The following is a 22,149-nucleotide window of genomic DNA, read 5'->3' as shown; positions in this document are numbered from 1 at the left end:
GTTGAAAAGAAACACCATCGATACAGCTGCAGTTCTGTAACGGTTTGAATGTTTTAGGCCACAATATTTTTGCAAGTAGTTCAAAGTTTAAACTGATATTGTTGTGAATCTTTTGTGTAAACTTTACCTTCAAGCAAACCCCCCCCCCCAAAAAAAGAATATTAACGCCCCCTTTTTGAAAATATTGCTGCCAGCGCCCCCCGTCATCCTCTCAACGCCCCCGTTGAGAAACGCTAGTTTAGGAAGTATTTTCTACTTTTATATAGCATCTTGCTACTTTTAGGTTGCTACTTTTAGCTTTCAGCTAACCCTTTGTTACATTTAGCTTTTAGCTAGTCTTTTGCTCTTTTTGGCTTTAATAACCCAGTTTTAGTTTCTTTAGCAGTAATTCAGCGTTTCACAGAAAAGGCCTTTTCTGTCGTTTGGATTCGAGATGTTTGAGTCAACAACCAAACCAGCACCGACGGATTTTAAACTCCTAAAAAGGCCGACCTTTGACCCTGAGTGCCACGCTGAGGGGCAGCCGACTCTGATCTAGTTGTTCTCACTCGTCTGTTGTAATTAGAGCTCTAAATGAAACTCTCTGACGGTGGGGGGAGGGGAGAATGCACTCCGGTCCACTGACCAAAAAAACGCATGTTCTGTGTGTGTGTTGGTATGTGTGTGTGTGTGAGAGTATGCTGGAGAGCAGCCAGAAAGCTGGGGGCGGGATGGCAGTCAGCGTTTTTCAGACAACACGAATGAGGCCCCACCGGAGCGAGCTTCCTGTGTGAGGACTATAAAAACAAAACGGGGCTAAAGGCTGCAGAGTGCTCCCACATTCCTGAACAATCTGCCAGGTACGCGGCTCACGGCCTCCCCGGCTTCCTTCAGAAGAGGACGTTACTACACTTCCCATGATGCCTTGTCATCAGTTTGAATACAAGGTTTTGATTTAACAGGAATAAAGATTGAAAGCCCAGTTGGTGTTAGTCAGATGCTGTTGTTGTTCTTCGACCAGAACCAGATTAACTGCAGGTTCTTTACTGATCTGCATGAGGGTCAAACTACACATTTAAAAGGAAGTTAATCATTTCCAACACAAGAGCATCTTCATGTGTTTTTTTTTTTTAAAAACACAGAAGGTAAAAATTTAACAGAGCTGCTGTCAGGTTAAGGTTCGCAGCTGGAAGGTGAAAGGTGCGCAAGAATTGTTCTGCCTGTCTTTGTGCTTATGTGCGTTCGCTTGTTAGCAAAATGTCTCGTGAACCACAGAATAGATTTGAATGAGACTCTCAGAAAGTAACCACTGGATAAACGTCTACAACTCATTAGTCTTTGGAGGCAATCCAATTCAAGATGGACGTCACAGCTAATCAACAAGAAGGGCTACAACTGAGTCAGTCTTGCAGATACTGAGCTAAGATTTGGTGTGGTAGTAGCTGAGTCTTGTCCCAACTAACAGGACATGCATACTGTTATTTTTATTTTTTAGGTTTGACAAAAATGGCTACAATTTCTCATCACACAATAATCTGAAATAGGCAGTGGGCGACATGCATTCCTTCCAGGAGGGCATTTAATTAATCGTAGTTTTGGTGCAGGATGTATCCCATTCACAGCCTCAGAAAGGGGTCGTGGACCTTTCGAACTTTCTAACCCTAATGATTTTTTTAGATGCACAGAATATATTTCATCAGAAGGCTGTAGAAACTTGGAGCCTTTTCCACGACTTTGCTTCCTTCCCTCGCAGGAGTGGGCCGGGCGCTGCTGGGTGAGGTCAGCCCATGATCTAATGGGAGCTGCTCACCAGGCCCACATATTAGTCTAATCTTGCTTCCTGCGTGGTCAAAACGGGCTCACTGTACCACCGTTTTAGAGCAAAATCAACACTGCGTCGTGTTTCCACGGGGAAAGACAGATTTCTTTTCAGGAGCGTTGATCGTCACGTCTTCTGTAAAACTGCCTGATCCCTGGAAGCGGCGCAGTTACTTCTCAGAGTAAATGAGCACAAAATGTGCACTCAGCCTACACCTCAAACAATTAGGGTCATCACAAACACATCAGGGTGTAAATAAGTCGGCTGTGTTGCGTGCTAAGCCACGAACAGGAGCAGAAATGTGACGCCATCTTTGTTTTCAAAGGGAGGAATGTGTTTGTCGTCTCACTGACTACCATCTACCAAACAGACACTTAACACATCACTGAACACAGTTTTCAGATGACAACAATAAGAAAAATGTCCTTCTGATCACGTGAGCAAACGGTGCTGTGCATGACACAGCATGTTCTATTTGTGTGTTCACAATTGGTTCATTTTTTTTTTCTTTTGGTCTTGGATAACCTGTCTCTGATCTTAAAGATTATTGGCTTTAGTTTGTTTTCTGTTCGAGCCGATGAGAAGCCGTGGAGAGGATGAAGGAAGGGAAAAAAAGGAGCTTAATGAAAACTCCTCAGAGGCCACATTTAAAACAAGTCTCAGGAGGACGGCCAGCAGGAGTCAACACACCTGCAGGCTGCCTGCTTTTCATACGGGGACTGGAGCTCTGAGGCTGTGAGAAAAGGAGTGGCCCTGTGGGATTCTCCTCAGAAACGGAGAGTCAAAGTGGCTCGGTTTCCTCTCTGCACCCGAATCCGTCAGATGGTTCTCCGCGGGGTCTCCCTTTGGCCTCGGAGTCGGATCAAAGACCTGTGATGAAAACCAGATTCCACTCGAGTCCCCCTTATAGCAGGAAAACACTGAGCACGGACCAACGCCTCACGTTCCAAAAGCACGAACTTGGGAACAGTTTTAGCCTATTAGAAGCAGAAGTCAGAGGTTTTTATCTGCCTTCTGTTCGAGCAGAGTGTGTGTGGTTGTTTGGGCCACACCTGAACACCTTTGAAACATAAAATTTCTAACATAACTGAACCTTTTCACCTAATGTGTGATGACGTCTTGAACCAGATTTATATCTGAACCCACACACACACACACACACAGGTATAGGCAAAAACATAATCACCTTCATTAAGTTAACTAAGCTTCTATCTGAATTTAACTGGCATTAAGTAGAGTTAACTTCATGTGGACGGATTTAAATAACTGTTGCTTATTGAAATGTTACCATGTTTTTATTCCAACTGTCAGTTTACTGATTTCTAGTTTAACAGAAATAATTCAGATAAGTTGTGTGATAAAGCAGTGTGTTGGGCCTGTTGCCTGCCCGTCACCGGTCACTGTTGTTTGTCATATTAAACAGTCTGGACCACTCTCAGCACTGACTAATCCACAACGTTTAAAGATGATTTAAACACCTACACTGCGGCAACAGCCTGACATATAAGTCGGCCTGTCAGGTGGAAAAACCTGGCGTGTCACAACGGAAACGTGCCTACACTTGTACAAGCAGCAATAATTCACTAAGCCCTCCTGCGATTTTAGGAAACATCTGCTTCGTACTTCATGAGTCACATTTAGGGTGAGTGGCAGATTTATTCGTTTATTTATTTTATTTTGTCGTGGCATTTCAGGCATACCATATATAGAAGATGGCTGCCTACGTGTGCCTACAGATTTGCTCTACAAAAAGGATATCTCAAGATAAAACCCTAATTGCATGATTTACTTTATTAAGTCAAGACTGAGTTTAGCATCAGAGTAGGCAGGCCACATTGTTGCAGTAGCAACCTGTTTGTATGACCTTCAACCATCAGGTCTTTTTGTGAATCGATGCGTGAAGGTGTGTATGTGTGGGGGTGGGGGTGGGTGAGCATATGTGTAGCAGAAAGACAGAAAGAAAGAAACGGTGTGTTCATGTTATGTGGGCGTATATGAGCTAGCATGCCACCTGGAGATGCGTGGTTAAAAGAGTGCCGTGAGTAGAAGGCCCGCCATCTACAGCGCCCAGGAGCAGAAGGGACGGGTGGATCCAGCCCCAGAGGGCCACGGCAGCCCCAGGCAAACAGACACAAGGCACAAAGGGCAAAGGGCAATAATGTGTTCGCACGAGTCCGCCTGCCACAGCAGAATGACCTTAGAGAACACAAAAATGGCTGACCGAGTGGTGATGCAGTTATTTTCCGTTTGGCTGTGGCACATACAGAGCGAAAGAGAGAGGTCATTGCGACTGACTGTTCGTTTATCTCAACCTGACACCACAGGCAAGGCAGAATGAGCTGTTAGCAATAAGGACATGTAGAGACATTTTTACTAAGATAAAGAAGATATAACGACATTGGTTACACCCATGGATCCTCGTCCTCATGTCAGAGGGGGGTGTGCAGAAGCTCTCTCTGCAACCAGATAATAAAGGGTCTTTTATTGCACTTTAATGTGTCTTTGGATGAATCTCATCAGAAGTTTAGTAAAAAAAGAAATTCCACAACACTGTGCCCCTTCTCATTATAACATGGTCTTAGTTTAAAACTCTGGCATGAAAGGTGGTGGGTGATATGCATTCCTTTAAGGCAGGCTCGTTCTTTAATTTAAAAAGTGTTTTATCTTTCAGCAGTGCCCAAAGTTGCACCAAAATGTCAGCGATAGTTGAGTTTTCTCAAGCCTCTGACATAGAAGCTAACCTAGAGCAGCGATGGCTTCAGGCTGAAAAGAGCAGAAACGAACAAACAAACAGTTTAGTAGGACCTCAGGATATTGTGTCAGCCAGTTATCATGTCTTCAGACACATTACACCCTTAGAAGTGGCGCAACGTGTCTCCGTTAAGACAGGAGCGGTCTACCTTCTGTTGCAAACAGGCGGAGAAAACGCACAAAATGTTTCAGCCCACGTACAAGAACAACACGTACTCAACTTCGAATTGAGACCTCCACTTGAAATATTGCTCTGCCACCTAGAGCAACAGGTTTCCTTTCAACAGAAATCCTGTTTGCTTTTGTTGCTTCCTCTTTTATTGTAGAGAAATACAGCGAGAAGAAACAAAAAGGGTGAAATCTGCGGGTTTGACTCTGCACCATTTCCTGCCATTATCACGTAAGGTGGGCTTCCCTGCACCGGTGTTTCTGTGAAATGATGTCATCAGAAAATAAGGCTCAGCAAGTGAAGGAGAATATTTGTGCGTGCAGAGTGTGTGGAGCACTGCACAGGTGTAGGAAAGCGGGGATTCCAAAGTGGAGGGTTTTGTTTCCTTTTGGTTCCTGTTTCTCTCAGAAATCATGTCTGTGAGTTACAGAAGGACCGTAAATCTACCTGAGAAGACGATGGTTCTGTGTTTATTAAAAGTGGAGACAGAAGATAATGTTTTTACTCAGGATATTGCATGAACCACTGGTTGAATTTTTATGAAAGTCTCAGAAAGTAAACATTTGATGTGCACCTACAACTCATTCATTTTTGAAGTCGAAATGGTTGCTGCAGCCAACTGACCTAAAAAAATAGTTATGACTCAGTCTATTTTATAGATATTGAGCTAAAATTTGTTGTGGTCGTAGATGAGACTCATTCACAACATATTCTTTGAGTGTGACGTCTTGCGATACCGCATGAGACTGAGGACAACAGGGTTTTTTTTTGAGGGTTGACTAAAACTGACACCACTTTGTCATTTCAAGATGATCTCAGTCATCTTAGTCATTTCCTCAAGGAATGCATGACTCTCAGCTGAAGGAGAAACGGTTCTGCTTCTTGGAAAACACTTCAGTCATGTAGGTTTGCTGTCAGATCGCGGAGGAGGGGGTCCAGACAGGTTCTAAGACTTTTGGGGTGTCGAGGTTTTGGTTGGAAAGGTAACGATTGGTTCTGGTTTGGGTTCCGCAGAGCTGCCTCAAGTCCGAAAGGAAGAGAGCCAAGTCCCATGAGAACTTTGATAATGTTTCTGATGTTTCTGATTAGTGCTGAAATGCTGAGACTCTGTTGTTTACGAAAACCTGGTTTTTCGCTCATCAGCCGAACATTTGTTTCAGGCTGTCGGTCTCAAACATTTGATGTTTGCATCTGTGGAACGTTAGCAGAGGATGGCAGTGTTCTGTCTCATGAACAAAATCCCCTTTTTACTGGTTGTAGATAATACTGGATGGACTTTATTGTTTTACCGCCTGCAGAAATTGTTTAATGTTGCTTCAAACAGAGATAACTGAGACTGTAGAGCCCAACTTGCATTTTTGTATGTGTGTATTTGTTATTGAGTAAATCTCATGAAGTGAGACATTTTCACCACCGGTGTTTGACAACGTGGAGGCCTAAAGAAAGAAAACTCCTCTGTATGTGTTGAAACATGCAGGCCTGAGCTTGGTTGTGTTGCAGGCGCGTCATCAGACCTTATTCTCCATCACAACAGCTTTCAGCTGACACTTACGATTATCAGTTTCAATAATTCAGAGCAGCGATGGCCTGAAGCTGAGAGGAGCAGGAATGTTCAAACAGGAGCACCCATTTCCTCGGGTTTTGGCCGAGCTGGCAGCAGGCCTGAAGTATGAGAAGCTGCAGCAGAGTTTGTGTCAAAAAGGCAAAAATTACAGCAGAAATAAAAAGAGAGCTAGAGGAGAGTCAAAGTCCTCGCCAGACCAAGAGATAAATAACAACAAAAGGAAGATGAGCTGAATATGTCTGGAGAAATATGTTGTGTTAAGATAAAATCTTTCTGAGGCTGAGGATAAAATAAATGAATATTTGGATTAATGAATCATTTATTGACACCACACCAACCAGCCACAGTTTTTATTGTCAAACAGAAATTCAGATATATATCTCAAATCTTACTTAATGAATCTGACAATGAAAATACAATCGATGAATTTTCACTGAAGATTTATTTAACTAATCTTTTGACAAAAGGGTGGCAGCAAAGGTCAAAGGAAATGTTTACAGACAGTGGTGAGAGCAGCCATGTTGTTTGGTTTGGAGACAGAACAGGAAGTGGCAGAGCTGAAGATGTTGAGGTTCTCCTTGGGAGGGACGAGGATGGACAGGATTAGGAATGAGGTCCTCAGAGGTCCAGCACAGGCTGAAGGACTGGGAGATACAGTTAGAGAGGACAGACTGAGATGGTTTGGACATGTGCTGAGGAGGGACAGTGGGTATATTGGTAGAAGGACGTTAGAGAAGCAGCTGCCAGGAAAAAGACAAAGAGGAGATTTATGGATGCAGTTAGAGAGGACATGGAGGGAGTTGGAGGACAGAGGACACAGAGGACAGAGATAGATGGAGGAGGGTGACTCGCTGTAGTGCACCATGAAAAGGGAACAGCTGAAAAAGAAGAAGAAGAAGACTATGTTCCACTCTCTGCTTCAGTGTCACATCTGTCAAACGTGATCCTTATCACAGAGAGACGACTGCACTTCTTCACTATGAATTCACAGAGAGATCAGAAACAGAGGCCCGCACGACGAGGGGACATTTCTCCAGCAGATCTGAGATCCGACAACCTTCTGTGATGACGGCGAATGGAAAGCTGTTATTCTGACCTTTTCCCGTTCCCGGCGTGTTCACCGTCATTCACTCTGACACGTCTAACATTGACCAGATGTCCCAGCAGTCTGGTTGACCTCTGCACCATCAGAAAACACAGACACAGCACACTGGGCCCTGAAACCTGCAGAGCAGTTCGCTGTCTTTGAACTGTTAGCGACCATCAGATGGACGATCTCTACTTATTCAACTTGTGTAGAAGGAATGTTTGCTTTCCCCCACATTTCTTCTTTTTCCTTGGGGTCATAGTCTGAAGTTATCAGGCATAATTCAAAGAATGATTAAGTAATTAAGTATTTTAATTAAAGACTTAACATTCCCTGAAGGAATGCATATCACCCCCTGCCTCTTAGATCAGTTTTAAACTAAGATCAACTTATGCTGATAAATGACAGAGTTATAAACGTTTAGGCCCAACCTTTTAAATGACATGATCTCTGAATGTGTAGCACTCGGAGTGTGTGTTGGGAAACGACTCTCAGCTACTACCACACTAAATTTGGCCTGATCTTGGAGCTAGTGCCATTTTTATGTGTTGAATAATGTCAACTAGCGGTGGCGGCCATCTTGAATTGGGGTGACTTCAAAAGTCAACCAGTTGTCGACGTATACGCAGCGCGGCGATCACATTTTGAGAGTTCCATTAAAATCTGCTCAGTGGTTCATGAGATATTTTGCTAACTGTAACAATTAAGGCTAAAGATTTAAGTAAAAACCTGTACAACGTGTAAAGCTCAAAGATCAGGATCAGCTACCGGATAAAATTTTAGTCCAATTTCTGAGTAATAACTGAGTTATATCCCTTTTTGTGTTTTCTACAATTAGTTAGTAGTGGTGGCCATTTTGTATTGGGTTGACTTCAAAAGTTAACCAGTTTTAAATGTGCACCCAATGATTATTTCCTTAAAGTTTCATTCAAGTTCGCCCAGGCGTTTATGAGATATTTCGCTAACAGACACAACGTTGGCTCCGACAGTTAATGTCAAAGTTTTAAAAACAAGTCTTGTGCAATCTGTTAGTGCTCAAAGTTTGTGTTGGGGACGTCAAACGTGAGCTCAGTAGCTGTAAAGTTAGCTCAGTTACAGAAAGAAATTTTGTCTTTGCTTAGGTTGATTAGCTGTGGCGGCCATCTTGAATTGGGTTGACTTCAAACGTCAGTTAGATGTAAACGTACACCTGAAGAGTACTTTCTGAGAGTTTCACTGAATTCTGTCTGTTCTTCTAACACCACAGACAATCAAACACACACAGACGGGCAAAAACTGAAAGACTCGGTTACGTGTTCGCTTCACATTCAGAGTTTTCACTCTGCTAGTTTTTACCTCCTGATATTTTCATACAATTTAGCTCCTGTCCTCCACCCCCCCGGGTCTAAAACAGCTCATCTGTTTTATTCTAAATAAATAATCACTCTTCATTTGTCATGGCAACAGAAGGCCACTTTTCGAGACAGACAGTCGGTCGGACTGGATTGTTCAGAGTATTTGCTTGTAAAACAGCTCCGGTTGTTTATCAGTTCGGCTCTGATAAGACAGCAGCAGCTAATATCAGCGAAAGGACAAAACGACCAGCACTGGAGACACGTTATCAAGTCTTATTTTCCCATGAGAGCAGCTCTTATCTGGACCAAACTAGGCATTAAAAAAAAAAGGCAACTGTGTGTCAGGGTGAAGTCATCTGAGGTGTCCCAGGTCGTTCAGGAGCAGCCTTATCTGTGGGAGAGAAGAAAACCTTTTCTCTCTGCAGATCTTCTACTGACACAAGGAAGAAGCTCCAAAAAAAATAAAAAAATGTATAATATCTTTATTAATTTGACAAAACACAGGACCAGCCAACAGTTTTCTTTGTTGGATGAATTTAATTTGCATCTCTTTTTCAACAATAAAATCTTCACGTTGCAACGATTAAAAACATCAGGACAGTTAAATTGTTTTTAACTGCGCTATCAAAAGGACGTGGTATAAAAACCTGGGCAGAAACCTTCTCCCCGAGCAGCTTCTGCTGTGTCAAAAAAAACAACAACAACAAAAAAAACTTTTTCCCAACAAATTTTGATACAATTGTGCAGAAAGTGATCGTTATGTTTTGTCTTTTAAACTCTGCGTGCATAAATCAGCACTAGTGCTCTCTGTGCGGTGCGGAGTGAAGCTTGGGTTGGAATTATCAAAGCAGCTGATCCCTGATTCTGGTGCTGCTGCCATAAAAAGTGTTAAAGACCAACCCAGGAGCGACAGTCGGATAGCATCGTTCTCCAGAAAACACTCTGCTCTCGTTCTGAGCAGAGGTCTTTAACAGATTAACTTGTATGTTTGTAAAAAAAACAAAAAACAAATGCATCATCTTTCTATAATAACATTTCATAAAAGGATTTTAGTAACAGAAATGACCAGAAATATTTCATCAGGAAGGCACAGCAAAACAGCGGCTGCTCAGTAAACAGTAAACAATCTGTCCTGTTTGTTTAAGATTTCTCCCCGGAGGAGTGTTTCCACAAGGCTTTGTGTTCGGCCCGGGAGAGTCTCTGCTCCCAGAACTGCAGGCGCTTCGGCCATCGTCTCAGAAGAGCGTGGAAGGCTGACCTGTGCGCCGCATGTGAAGGCAGAGGTGAATGAAGCGTTCTCTCTCTGCAGTTCCAAGCATTTATTTCATCCTTGCACCCGGCCAGGCGGTGAAGCGTCATTATCATCGACTCTCATCATTAATTTGTGTTAAAAGCCGGCCCAAATGTCCTTTTGTAAACGAAGGGCATTCAACACCCTGGAAGTGTGGCCAACACAAATGGAAGCCAGGGTTCAAATAAAATTAAATTAAAAAATAAACCCCCAAATTACTTAATTACTTAAGTGCCCTCTCCTTGGATGAGCAGCACCCGGCAGTATGCGGCACCGGCAGCGGCACCGCTGGCTGGCTGCTCGCGGGGGGGGTGGTCCACGGCCACTCATCGTCGGGGACTCGAGCCGACGAGGCTGAAACGAAACCGGCTGTTACGCGTTGTCGTATTTCTGCAGGGCCTCCTCCAACTTGCCGGTGATTTTTTGGAAGAAAGAAATCTGCTGCTGGAGATGGTGCTGCATCTGGGCCTTGAAGTCTCGCACGCGGATCTGGTGGAAATGCTGGATCTCTGCCAGCGTGGCGCACGAGATGATGTTGCAGCGGTCGTTGATGCCCCCCGCCTGCGTCCGGTCCATCTTGCCCTCCTCCACGTGCTTTTGGCTCTCCTTCACCTTCGTCAGGGCTCCTGTTTTGGGGGGGTGGGGGTGGGGGGGGTGATACAGAGTCGTCATTCACTGTGTGAACTATTGTTTTCCTGTGTGGTATTTTATATTTTTTGCCATTCATATATCGAAACATTCAGCAGATGGGTGCTGTGACTTTTGGTTTCGGTAACAGAGCTCAGATGTTTTCTTGTTCCTTACAGAATTGAAACATGTTCAAATTTCTGCAAAAACTAACAAACTAATCATTTTTAAACCACCTATTAAAGAGAAACTTCGAGCAGAAAATCCCTGGGATGAGACAGTTTTAAGCAGCAGATTCTGTCTAACATCAGCTTGTCAGAGCGTCTTTTCGAACAAAGTGTAGCAGTGAGACGCAACAAGGCCACCGGTCTCCTCAGAGCTGGAAGCATGTATCAGTCAGAGGGCAGCGTGACCGAACATCCACCTGTAAACAGTTCTGTCACCTCCTGATGAGGACGTCTCAGGAAATGTTATTTTCCCCACAACAACCTAAGACTAAAAGAAAACATGCATGTGTACACTAATATGAAAACTGGGCTGTGTTAGCATCAAAACACGCAAATTTAGTGATTTGCTGAAGAATTTATCGAACTTTGTTGTTTTGACTTTTGTGGTTTGGACAGAACAGCTGCACAGAGCAGCACATCTGAAATAAAACAATTTTAGGACGGAAACCCATCCCCGGTCTGACTCTCATACTGAGAGTTTTGCCAGCGTCTGCTCTGAATGTTCACACACTACAAAGTGTTTCTCAGTCTCATCGTGGTCAGCTCTTGTGGCGAACTCGTTCAGCGGTTTGACAGGCTGCATTTTTGCACGCACACACACCCACGCACACACGCACATTATGTAAAATTTACCTTGAGTCATTCTGGTGCTTAAAAAAAAAAAAAAGAAAAAAAGGCCCAGCTCATTAGCACTAATTTGTTATTGGGCAAACTTTAATCTTTTGGGTGAAGCTGAAACAGAAATGACACGCTGTCCAGGCTGAAACTAGAGCAAAAACTAGATTAGAACGCCAAATAGAGGAAGTTGATAAAAAAAAATGTCTGTGTAGCCTCGCACTGCAGGAAAGGCATGAAAAAGACTAAACAAAATCCCTTAAAGAGTCAACATTTCCAGTCTGAGTCTCTCATTTTTAAACCACCTGTTGAATATCTAAGTTGTGAGTATCGTTGTTTTTGTTTTTAAATCAGTCGTTCTTTTTTTGTACCTTTTAGCCATTTGATAGCTTAAACAACAAAATAAAAGTCTGCAGATTAATCACTGATAGAAACATTTATTGTTCTCTAATATTTAACTTTTTTCATGAGTTCAAGGTCCTTGGTAAAACTGTGTGTGCAGTCTTTTTGAAACTCGTGCACTCATTACGACACACAGCGTCAGACTGTGATGGTATCAGCTGTTGACAGCAGTAAAATGTAATTGTTCAAGATGGCAACATACAGGCGAGACGCCCTGCAATGTCAGATTATCTGACAGACAAATATAATCCCCTGGGTTTAAGGCGTCTTTAGGTTGGATGTGACACTTGTGCCAATGTGGCATGACGCCAAACATCCTGCATCCGCCCGTCATGGGATTTCTGTTGGTTTAATCATTATGTGCTCTGAGTCACCAGCGCTCAGCTGAAACTCCAATTTTGCCTCGAGGTTTCTTGAAATGTGACACCAGAGAGGACTTGAAGTGACCTAACCCGTAAACCTACCAGCTTCCCTTTAAACTTCCCAAATCAGCTTCTTTTGTTTCCTCAGAAAACATGACCTCAGATTTGATCCGACCCGGTCCAGCCCACTTCCAGACGTTTCTTGGCCTTTGACCGCACGCTGCGTGCCGCTCGCCTGCAGGCTGGAGCGCTGCCGGTCAAACACACGTTTAAAGGACGTCTTTATGTAAAACAGACTGAACTGAACAGAATAACGAGAAGCTGAAACGGGAAGAAGCACATGAGCTAAAAGTTAAAACTAGCAAAACAACAGCTAAAAGCAAAAATCACCAGAACCGTAGCTAAAGGCTAAAATTAGTAGAATAGCTAAAAGCTAAAACTAACAAAACAGTACATAAAACCTAAGAGCAGCAGAACAATAGTAGCTAAAAGGCAAATTTAGCTAAATAGTAGCTGAAAGCTTAATTCATTAGAACAGTAGGTAAAAGCTAAAACCATCTGGTCAGTAGCTAAAAACTAAAATTAGCCAAACAGCAGCTAAATGCTAAAAATGAAACAAGTATGCTGAAGTAGACTTCAAACAGCACAAAGTCTGTCAAAGAATTGAAAAGATTTTAATGGATTTCAATTAGAAAACAATGTGGAAAAAAAGGAATTATTTCAAAAAGGACTAATATCAAACGCCACAAGTCACAGCCGTAACGTCCTGAATGAGCCGAATGTTTTGATGGCTGAAATAGCTGAAAGCACGCTGAAGGAAAACAACAGTGTGAGCGCTGACTCGGCGTTCACACAATAAAAACTGAGGGTGTTTACTGTGTTTTAAGGATCTCTAGCCTCCTATAGCTTAAAAGCTCAACAATGGAATGAAGAAGAAAAATAGTTACCATAGAAACTTTATGAGGAAGTTCTGAGTTCAGCTGCAGAAAAAACACACCATCTCAGCTGCCAAACTATGTAGGCAGAGTGCAAAAACAGAACTACTAATAATATACTGAGTGCATGAAACAATGTCATAATATTTGATGATGCAACTTGGATTGGCGATCGTATTCCTTCGGCCACTTCCTGCCACTCCTGAGCACAGATGGCGTTACAGAGAGAAACCGAGTTTAAAGCTTCCTTCAAGACAACAGACCCATACAGGTGTTTTCACCACCTCAGAAATTACACCTGCCATTACAGAGTCAGAGTATATTACTTCAAGCGCAGGTTAGAAACTATAACTTTACGTACAGCAAGTGGCCCAAAAAAGTGGGAAAATATCAAATCCAACACCAGGCATTGCTCCTAAAATGCCTTCAAAACCCTTGTGTTGTTGCTTCTGAAACACAAATCCTCTAAAATAAGCATTTCAACATATTTGTAATAATTTCCACAGTTTTTTCCACTTTTAAAGCACTTAAAAAGCCCTCTATAAAGTATTAAAAAAAAAACAGATATGCAGATGTTTACTGCATAATAAAAATCCCAGCATCGCTGATAAATGTGTTTTTTAGTGAAACATGCATCTGTAAATAGCTCTAAAGAGCAAGTCCCATGTTGTGACTGTCCTGACTGGGTGTAGGGAGGTGGCACCGAGTCGGATCCATGGCAGCTCTTACATAAGCCCCGGTTACACAACACCCGAGCTGGAGCGGGCCAGTGGTCAGCGGCAACCTCCCGTCTCATCCCTCCATCCCTCCCATCACCTCCATGTCCCACTCGTGCAACTGAGGACGTTTAAAACACCAATAACTTCCTACCAGGTCAGGCCTGAATCAGCAGGAAAACCCAGCATCCTTATGAACCGGTGCTTTCCATGACTTCCCTGTCATTTTTTTAACTGATAAGCTATAAAATGAATGAGCCGAAAAGGCAAATGGAGCAACTGAAGAAAATTAAAGTCTTAGCAATCCTTCAAGGACTGCATATTGATAAGTTTTCTATGTTGGAAAACAACACGTGCAAAATCAAAAAAATCTGTGCAATCTCTTAGGGCTCGAAGTATGTGTTGTTAATGACTATGAGCTACTGCCACGTCAAATTTGAGCTGAATAACAGTGAAAGTGCCTGAGTTATTGTTATTTTTGTGTGGGTTGATTAACTGGTTGATTAACTGTGGCGTCGCCGTGAACTGGACTGACTCCCAAAGTTAATCAGCTGTAGAAGCACATCCAGTGATTATTTTCTGAGTGTTGGGAAAAATCTGTCCAGCGGTTCAGGAGACATTTTGCTAACAGATAAAACACAATTGACTCCAGCAGTTGATGCTAGCGTTTTAAGCAGCGATCCGGTGCAAAGAACAGCACCTGGAGCACAAATGTTAGCACGATATCTGTAAAACTGACAGCGTTAGACTCATTTTTTGTGTTTTCTACATTGAGCTGGCCACGATGGCCATCGTGAGCTGAATTGGCTACAAAAGTTAATAAGTTGTAGAGGTACGTCTGATAACATTTTCCTGGAAGTTTCATTAAAATTCATCCAAACAGACACACAGGCAAAAACCATTCCTGTCCACCTTCTCCTTTCAGCAGGGGGAAACAATTGTAGTGTTCGGTGTGTGTTCTGCATCAGTTAATACAAATGATGTGTATCGTAGCTTCGGTTGGTGCAGTGGCAAAACCGCAATTTATTAAACTCATGTCAAGAGCTTAAAGCAGTGGTGTCCAATCCTGGTCCTGGAGGGCCACCATCCTGCAGGTTTTTGGTGTTTCTCTGCTCTTCAGCAGCTCTTCAAGTTCTGCAGAAGCTTGTTAATCATGTAGTCATGATTAACAAATCAGGTGTGTCAAAGCAGAGAAACAACTAAAACATGCAGGATGGTGGCCCTCCAGGACCAGGATTGGACACCACTGGCTTAAAGCATAAAGAAACACCCCACCCTGATGTTGTTACTGCCTGGAACACCAGTTTGAGACAGAAAAAAGTAGGAATCAATAGTTTCTTTTTTCAAAGCAAATCCATTCAGTAGAACGCGTTTGTGAAGCTGTACACTAATGGCTAATGGGGTCCCTGTGAAGGTGGAGATCAATATGGCGATGGCGAAAGTCCCTCTGCGGGAAAGCTAACATTTCACCTGCCTGGTGTTTGCAGGACAGGTAGGTTTCAGGAAGCTAAAAACAGAGAACAGATATTGATATAACTGATTCACAATGGAGCTGATTTGCCAGTTCTGATAAGACTGTAAGACTGCCTCTTGAGCCGTTTCACTTAAAAATTGATCCATTTACCCCTTTTCTGTTTGGAAGAGCTGCGATGATTGCTCTATTAGCCATTGTCGTTGCATTGTGTTTTCAGTTCCAGCTGACAGCTCTTTGTGCAACCACTTCAGCTGAGGAAACGAACACTTGGGTTTGTGAGAACAAAAGATGTGGCCTGGCCTCTGGTCTGGTGCGAGCAAGCAAGGGGCTGGCAGCGATAAAGCAGCACGTTAATTACACCGACGCTTCCTTTAAATGTAATCAGGCTACACATCGGATCGGGCCACAAACTGCAATACGAGACGCAGAAAGTAGGGCACAAGCAGACAAAAACATCTGAAAATATATTTCACTCCATCATTTGCTAAAGCGGTGGATGAAACTCGAGGCAGTGAGGCAAACAGAGTAAAAGGTGGGAAAGTCTGAAACTTCTGCAACACGAATCGAGCCCACACGTCACTGCCAATGTGGCACGCATGTCTATAGCATCTTAAAGAGCAAATTTGTCTTTCCTCTCCAACTTTTCCTATAAATAGAAAGGAATTAGGAATGTTTTTTTCACTTGTCTGATGATTCAAAGAAGAAGGAATGCTCAAATCTGAAAAAAAAAAACCCAAGGGAAACTAAACTGCTTCAAAAGTATCAAAAACAAGATGTGCTCCATCTGGCTCACCTCTTCTGTCTCGTCTTTTTGTGTGTTTTGACTTTTCTTAACGTTTTGCTTCCGTCCGAATTCTTTTAATTGTGGAACTAAACTGTGCTTATCACACCAGACTGTGTAGACGGGGGTGTCACCTTATTTGGGTTGTGTGTGTGTGTGTGTGTGGCCTACGTGGCAAACTTGATTTGAGCTGACTGGGAAGTTTGTGTCCCACTGCAGCCTAAACACAGTCTGTCCTGTCCTGTCCCCGTCCCCCCCGACCCAGCAGCATCTATTGTGGACTGAATGGACCCAGTGTCTGTGGGGCCCAAACCAGGATGTCCATGGGCGCTATGATCCGCATAATGCAAAACTTATGCTGTGGGGCTGAACTAAACACTCGCAGAGCCTCAGATAAGCAAAAACAAACACAAATGTGCTTTCTGATGGAAAGAGCCAAACCATTTAACCCCAGCAGAACCTAACTGGGGAAATTTTGGGGACTGAAAAGGATCAAATCCAAGTCTATATTAGCCCACGTTCTGTATGAAACACAACACAGTTCACCACTGGATTCTCATGCTAAGAGAACAATTGTAAAAGCGCACATATTAGAAAATACTGATGTTCTGAAAGCAGTCAGTCAGGTTTGACTTGAATGTGGCAGACACAGATAATATCACATTTGAACATCAATATGTTCTAATAACATCTCGCGTTTCAAAAATATTCCACTGAATCTACAAGCTGTTCTAATTGAAGATGTTAGGTTCTATTTGAACAAGAGTGGTGTAGTAAAGACCACCTACCTCAATGTAAAAAAGCTTTTAATTCTATTGATTAGTTATCTTAAGATATTTTATTATACAACTGATGAAATGGATCAAGCCTTTTCTACTGATAAAAAGCACACATCTCCAGATAGGTCATACGACTTAGGGAACTGTTACTGGTGTGCCACAAGGCACTGTTTTTGGTTCCTCTACTATTCCCTGACCTGACCTGCTTTAACTATTCTTGTGCATACTAATGTTAGGCGTCAAAAGTCAACATTCTAAACCTTATTATCTGAGGTTAAACTAAAAACTACTAGGGGCGTTGAATTAGCAGATATAAATCAACATCTTCATTGTGACCACAGAGAAAGAAGGGACGTGTGATTTTAACACCATAGAAAGAGACGGGGAATAGTTAGTTAACTGATAAGGACTTAACGCAAGCCATCTTGCATCATACAAAGCACAGTTTCACATTTGATTTAAAAGAAAGAAAGAAAAACAAAAGCCCACATCCAAACAATAGTCTTCAGAAAGTCGTCAGTCAGGTTTATTTTGAATGGAAAAGTTGTGATTTGTGTGTTTAGTTTTATCTACCAGTATATGGATGTCTGATCAGATAACATCACATTTCAACACGATGTCACTCTCATATCTTGGGTTCTAAAAAACATCTCTATACTGAAACTCTGGCCTGTTCTCTGATGAAAAACTTTTGGAAGGAAACAAGGAAGTTCACGTATCAACCTTGACTTCCATCAGTCTTTTTTAGTGTATAAAAAGTCAAATGGTCAGTATCTTCAAAATGTTATTAATAATAAGCACTACTACTTGAGTATAAAGATGCACACCTAATATTAAATAAGTATCTCACACTCAGGGTGCAAGTTAACAAATTTGTGAACAGAATCAAACTTACTGAGGGAAACATTTGACCTAAAATAGTCAAATTTCATCTCTAAGATCTCATGTTGCATTTTTAGTGTCACATATCAGTCGTTATCGACCGATCCAGGCAGGCAGCGCCACATTACAATCAGTATAAATACTCAAAGTCAGGTTTTAGAACCGTCTGACATAAATTTAATCTATTATATATTAAACTACAATTAAAAAGTCTGGCTTCCCTCTGTGGTGCTGTCACAACTACTAAATTTGAGTTGATGTTTAAAAGGCAGAATGTTTATGATTAATGATTTGGCTGTAGTATCCTACGTTTGGGTTTAGGTGATCTATAATATTTAACTTTCAGGTTTTTTTTTACTCCAAATGCAACAAACCATCTCTTCCAAGTAATTGAGCTTTTCTTTTTGAATGACCAAGACTAAAAATAGTCCACAGTTATGCTGCAGTGCTTTTAACTGCAATGTTAATGACAAATGATTAACAGAGGTCAATTCTTGGGAGATAAAACACTTGGTGCCACACTTTTGGCACCACAGATGATGGAAAACCACTTAAATCAATGCTTGAAGTACATTTTTATCCAAATATTTTACATATATTAGGAGGAGGGATGTTTTAACTGTGTAGATTATAAATGTAGGTCAATTAAAGGATTCTTATGATTATCCAATAAATGTTACAGTTTAGTTTATCTTAAGCAAGCGGACAATCATTTAAAAACGGATTAACCTGCACGTATCATTTAGTGTTAAAGTTTAAGGATATTCTCCATGGAAAAGTCAACACTGACAGATGACTGCCTCCCTCTTTATTCAGCCGGAGAGTTAACCAAATGCAAACACGCCTATTTGTTTTGAAAATGGACCTAAGCTCTATTGTTATTTGGCTACTCTTTCAGCAACAGCAATACTGCCTGAAAGCTCTATTATACTGATGTGACCTTTAGTGGCCGTTTGTCATTCCTGAGATTATGAATGAAAAGACAAAATGTTATATTTTGACAAATGCCAGAGCCCCAAAAGGCAACTTTAAACGGAAACCTAGATTAGAGAAAATATCTTGTGTTGTCAGTTTACCTTTTTGGACATGAATGATGTCTGGGAAGTTTGCCAGGTGTCCTTGGTAAAGAGCTAAGAGATCCATAATTGGGTCAAGATCCTTGCTGGGCTGCTCAGAGAAATATTCTCCGATTGCTTCGTACGTGTCTCCAGTGAAGGAGATGGCCTGGTTGAGTCCTGAGGAGTACACCTGCTGGTCCATCTCAAACGCTTGGCTCAGGAACTTAAAGGACATCCCCACCTTTTGATACTCCTTCTTGAAGCCAGTAATCTGTTTACGTGCAAACTCGTTGACAGTGGCGTTGAGCTGCAAGGAGCTGTCGTCCATTCGTTTGGTGAAAGTCTTGAATCCGTCGATTTTGCTCTCGACCTCCTGGAAGTCGAGTGGAGTCGGTGGAGTGCTGATGGTGAGGAAGAAGTTGGCCCCGACCAGCTCATCCTTCTCCGCCTTCCTCTTTCCCTGCTTCCAGGCCTTCTCGTCTGTGCTGCTGCAGGTGAGAAAGTGTTGGAACACGTCGCACCTGGCCAGGACAGGGTGGCTGATCATGTGGTTCATCCACCAGATGAGGCCTTTCCTCCTTTTGGAGATGAAGTCCTCCTCGAAGCGCCCTGTGGCCTGCTTCTCCGGCAGGTGTGGCACTGAGATGACGGGGAACTTCTCCACTAGGCGGGCGTACAGCCAGTCGAAGTGCTTATACCTCCTGTTCACCTGGGTCTGCGTGTGTGTGGGGGTCAGCTTGTAGGAGATGTAGCTTTTCATGCCCTTGAACTTCGTCTGCTTCGTGGGGTCGTCGATCGTGCAGGTGAACGGGTAGGGGTTCTCCTGCCACTCCGGGCCATACTGACCCATCACCACACAGATCTTATCCCCGTCTTTCACAAAGCCTGACGCCTCCCCGAGCACAAACGCCTCCCCTCCGGACTTCACAAAGGTGGAGAACCTGTTCAGGTTCCTGCCCACTGTGGCAGAGCTCCTCGCCTGCTGCGCGTTCCCTCTGGACGCGGTGGATGTCGACACCGTGTAGGTGGAGGGTCCATTGCCTTCGAAGTCGTTGTACCTTCCTCCCGCTGAGCCCGGCTCCTCTGCCACAGTGGAGTTGTCATCCCAGTCATCATCCCAGTCATCATCGCTGCCCTGGCTGTGCTGCTTGTAGCCCTGTGGATGCTGCTGGGGTAAAGGGGCTGAGGATGTGCCGAAGCTTGGAGCAGCGGGTTTGGAAAAGTTCTCAAAGCCTCCAGTCAGGACGTTGGCGTATCTGGACTGCCCAGATGTGCTGCAGCTGTTGTTGTTCGCCGTGGAGGGAGCGTCGTTTTTCAGGATCTCCACGTAAGACGCGGGGACCAGTCCCCTTTCCCCTCTGCCGTTCGAGCCCTCCAGCCAGCCCTCGATGTCCTGCTCGCTGTACAAAGTCAGGATCTCGTTCTCCTTCACCGACAGCTCCCCTTGGTTCTCGGAGTTGAAGTCGTACAGCGCCCTGGCTCTGAGCGCCATGATTCCCAACAGCTGGAACAGTCAGAGACGGAGACGGAGAGCAGGACAGGAGGGAAACGCAGCGGTCAGCCCACCCCCTCTAAAAACAAAATACTCCTCAGAAACTTCCAACTCCGAGCTGAAATCCCTCTATCGTCTCCTCTTCTGTTTGCTGGAAGAAAGGGAGGCTTGCAGTCAGAGAAGGGAACCTGAAAGCGACGGGGGTGGGTGGGTTTGTTGCTCCGGTCTGAGCTCCTCTCCTCTCTCCTGCCTCCCTTCCCTTCTCTCCGGTCGGACTCCTCTGTGATATGAAGCCTTCGGGCGCTGCGCAGCAACAACAGCCCGTCGGCCAGGCCCGAGCAGCGGAGGGCGGAGCCTGGAGCCGCGTCGATCTGCGCAGGCGTCACTAATCAACCGCCGAGCGCACCGATGGAAACGGCGCTCCTCCAGCACCTGTTGCCTGTTTATTCATTCACTCCGAGCTGACGTGCAGAAAGCTTCAATTCAAAATAATCTTCAGAGTGTCGAGGATATGAACCCAGAAGGATATTTACATGGAGGATTTCAATAACTGCAGCTCTGAGCATCCAAGAATGAAGGCCGAATAAGCATTTATGTCCAGTTTATCTCAGTTTTATTTAAACTCTTACATATTTACTGCAAATATGTATTCTTCAGAATAAAAGCTACCACACTGACACTTAGCCTTTCGTTTTCTGATAAGTCTGCACGTAGTGTACCTGATGCTCAGGTTTCTGCCAAACCTTATGTCATTGTTTGTCATTCTGATGGAATGTCCTCTGCAAACTTCTTGACATCATGATGACCAAGAAACACCCATACAGCACCTTCATTTAAAAGCTGACTCATGTATTGTGTCTATTTTAAGTCTTGCACTCATTCCTCAACAATTTGCAGCTCACTGATCTAAAAAAAAAACAACAAAACAAAACACACAAATCAGTCTGCAGGAGGGACTCTGAATGGATTCTCAGCTGCAAAGTTTCCAAGTTTGCCTCACGCCTGGATGGATGTTCTCTAACTAATCTGTTTTCCTCCCACAGTACACTAGTCAGGTTAGGTTAATTGCTGAAATGGACTGTAGGAATGAGTATATAACTGTTTGTGTCATGTGCCTCTGTGACGGACTGACAACCTGTACTTTCGCCTGGAAACTTCAAGGAAAGTCACCTCCTGTGAACCCTGAACAGGAAGGCAGAAGAAAAAAACACACAATTGAATTTAAGTGATCATGTGAGGAAGTAGTCATTGTCATATAATGAGGCTGTAACAAAAGCTGTCAGGAGGTTTCAGTGTGATCAAACGATGACACATTTCAGCACTGCCTTTCAACTAATTAACCAGCTAACTTAAAATGAGGAAAAAAAATCACACACAAAAAGAGACTAAACACGATTTTCAACATCAATCTGCTGATCAATGAAAATCTTACATTGTAATTATTGCTATGAGTCCCCAAACTAGAGCCAGAATAAAGCCCGAAGCAATAAAGGATTTCATTCACAATCAGATTTCAGAAAAACAAACTGTGGTTCATCACATTATTTAGAAAGATTACTAACACTAAAGGTTACTGAAACTGTTATTTTTTACCTAACATAAAGCAGTCTGTGAAACAGGACTATTATCTTTAATAAATAGCATAAATACACTTTTACCAGGTGTTATCCTAAACCTCAGAGTTTACTTTCAGTTTGTTTAAGATCCAAATTGCAAACAAGTTTTCATTTTGGAATGAAAATGAATTTTCATTCGTTCATTTTATTCAAGGAGGTAATAAAGTACAACTTTACACTCAGTTACTG

At 43.1% G+C, this 22,149-nt stretch overlaps 1 protein-coding gene across 1 annotated transcript; it reads right to left on the bottom strand.

The window, feature by feature from the left end:
• Nucleotides 1-9,225: 9,225 nt before the first annotated feature.
• snx18a (sorting nexin 18a) lies at nucleotides 9,226-20,680 on the bottom strand. Its single transcript, XM_017412236.3, has 2 exons — nucleotides 18,871-20,680; nucleotides 9,226-10,620 (listed from the first exon to the last, which is right to left on the bottom strand). Exons 1-2 carry the CDS (start codon nucleotides 20,342-20,344, stop codon nucleotides 10,367-10,369), a joined length of 1,728 nt encoding a protein of 575 aa, XP_017267725.1. The 5' UTR covers nucleotides 20,345-20,680; the 3' UTR covers nucleotides 9,226-10,366.
• Nucleotides 20,681-22,149: the final 1,469 nt, after the last annotated feature.

Source organism: Kryptolebias marmoratus, linkage group LG1 (genome assembly GCF_001649575.2).
Source record: "Kryptolebias marmoratus isolate JLee-2015 linkage group LG1, ASM164957v2, whole genome shotgun sequence".
NCBI lineage: Eukaryota > Metazoa > Chordata > Actinopteri > Cyprinodontiformes > Rivulidae > Kryptolebias > Kryptolebias marmoratus.
Note: the sequence above shows the minus strand (reverse complement) of the source record. Positions and strands in the feature narration are given on the sequence as shown.

Coding starts and splice junctions, on each gene's coding strand:
- snx18a (XM_017412236.3), bottom strand. CDS start 20,344: ATGGCGCTCAGAGCCAGGGCGCTGTACGACTTCAACTCCGAGAACCAA. Junction 10,621..18,870: donor CATCATTCATGTCCAAAAAG/GTAAACTGACAA, acceptor CCCCCAAAACAG/GAGCCCTGACGAAGGTGAAG.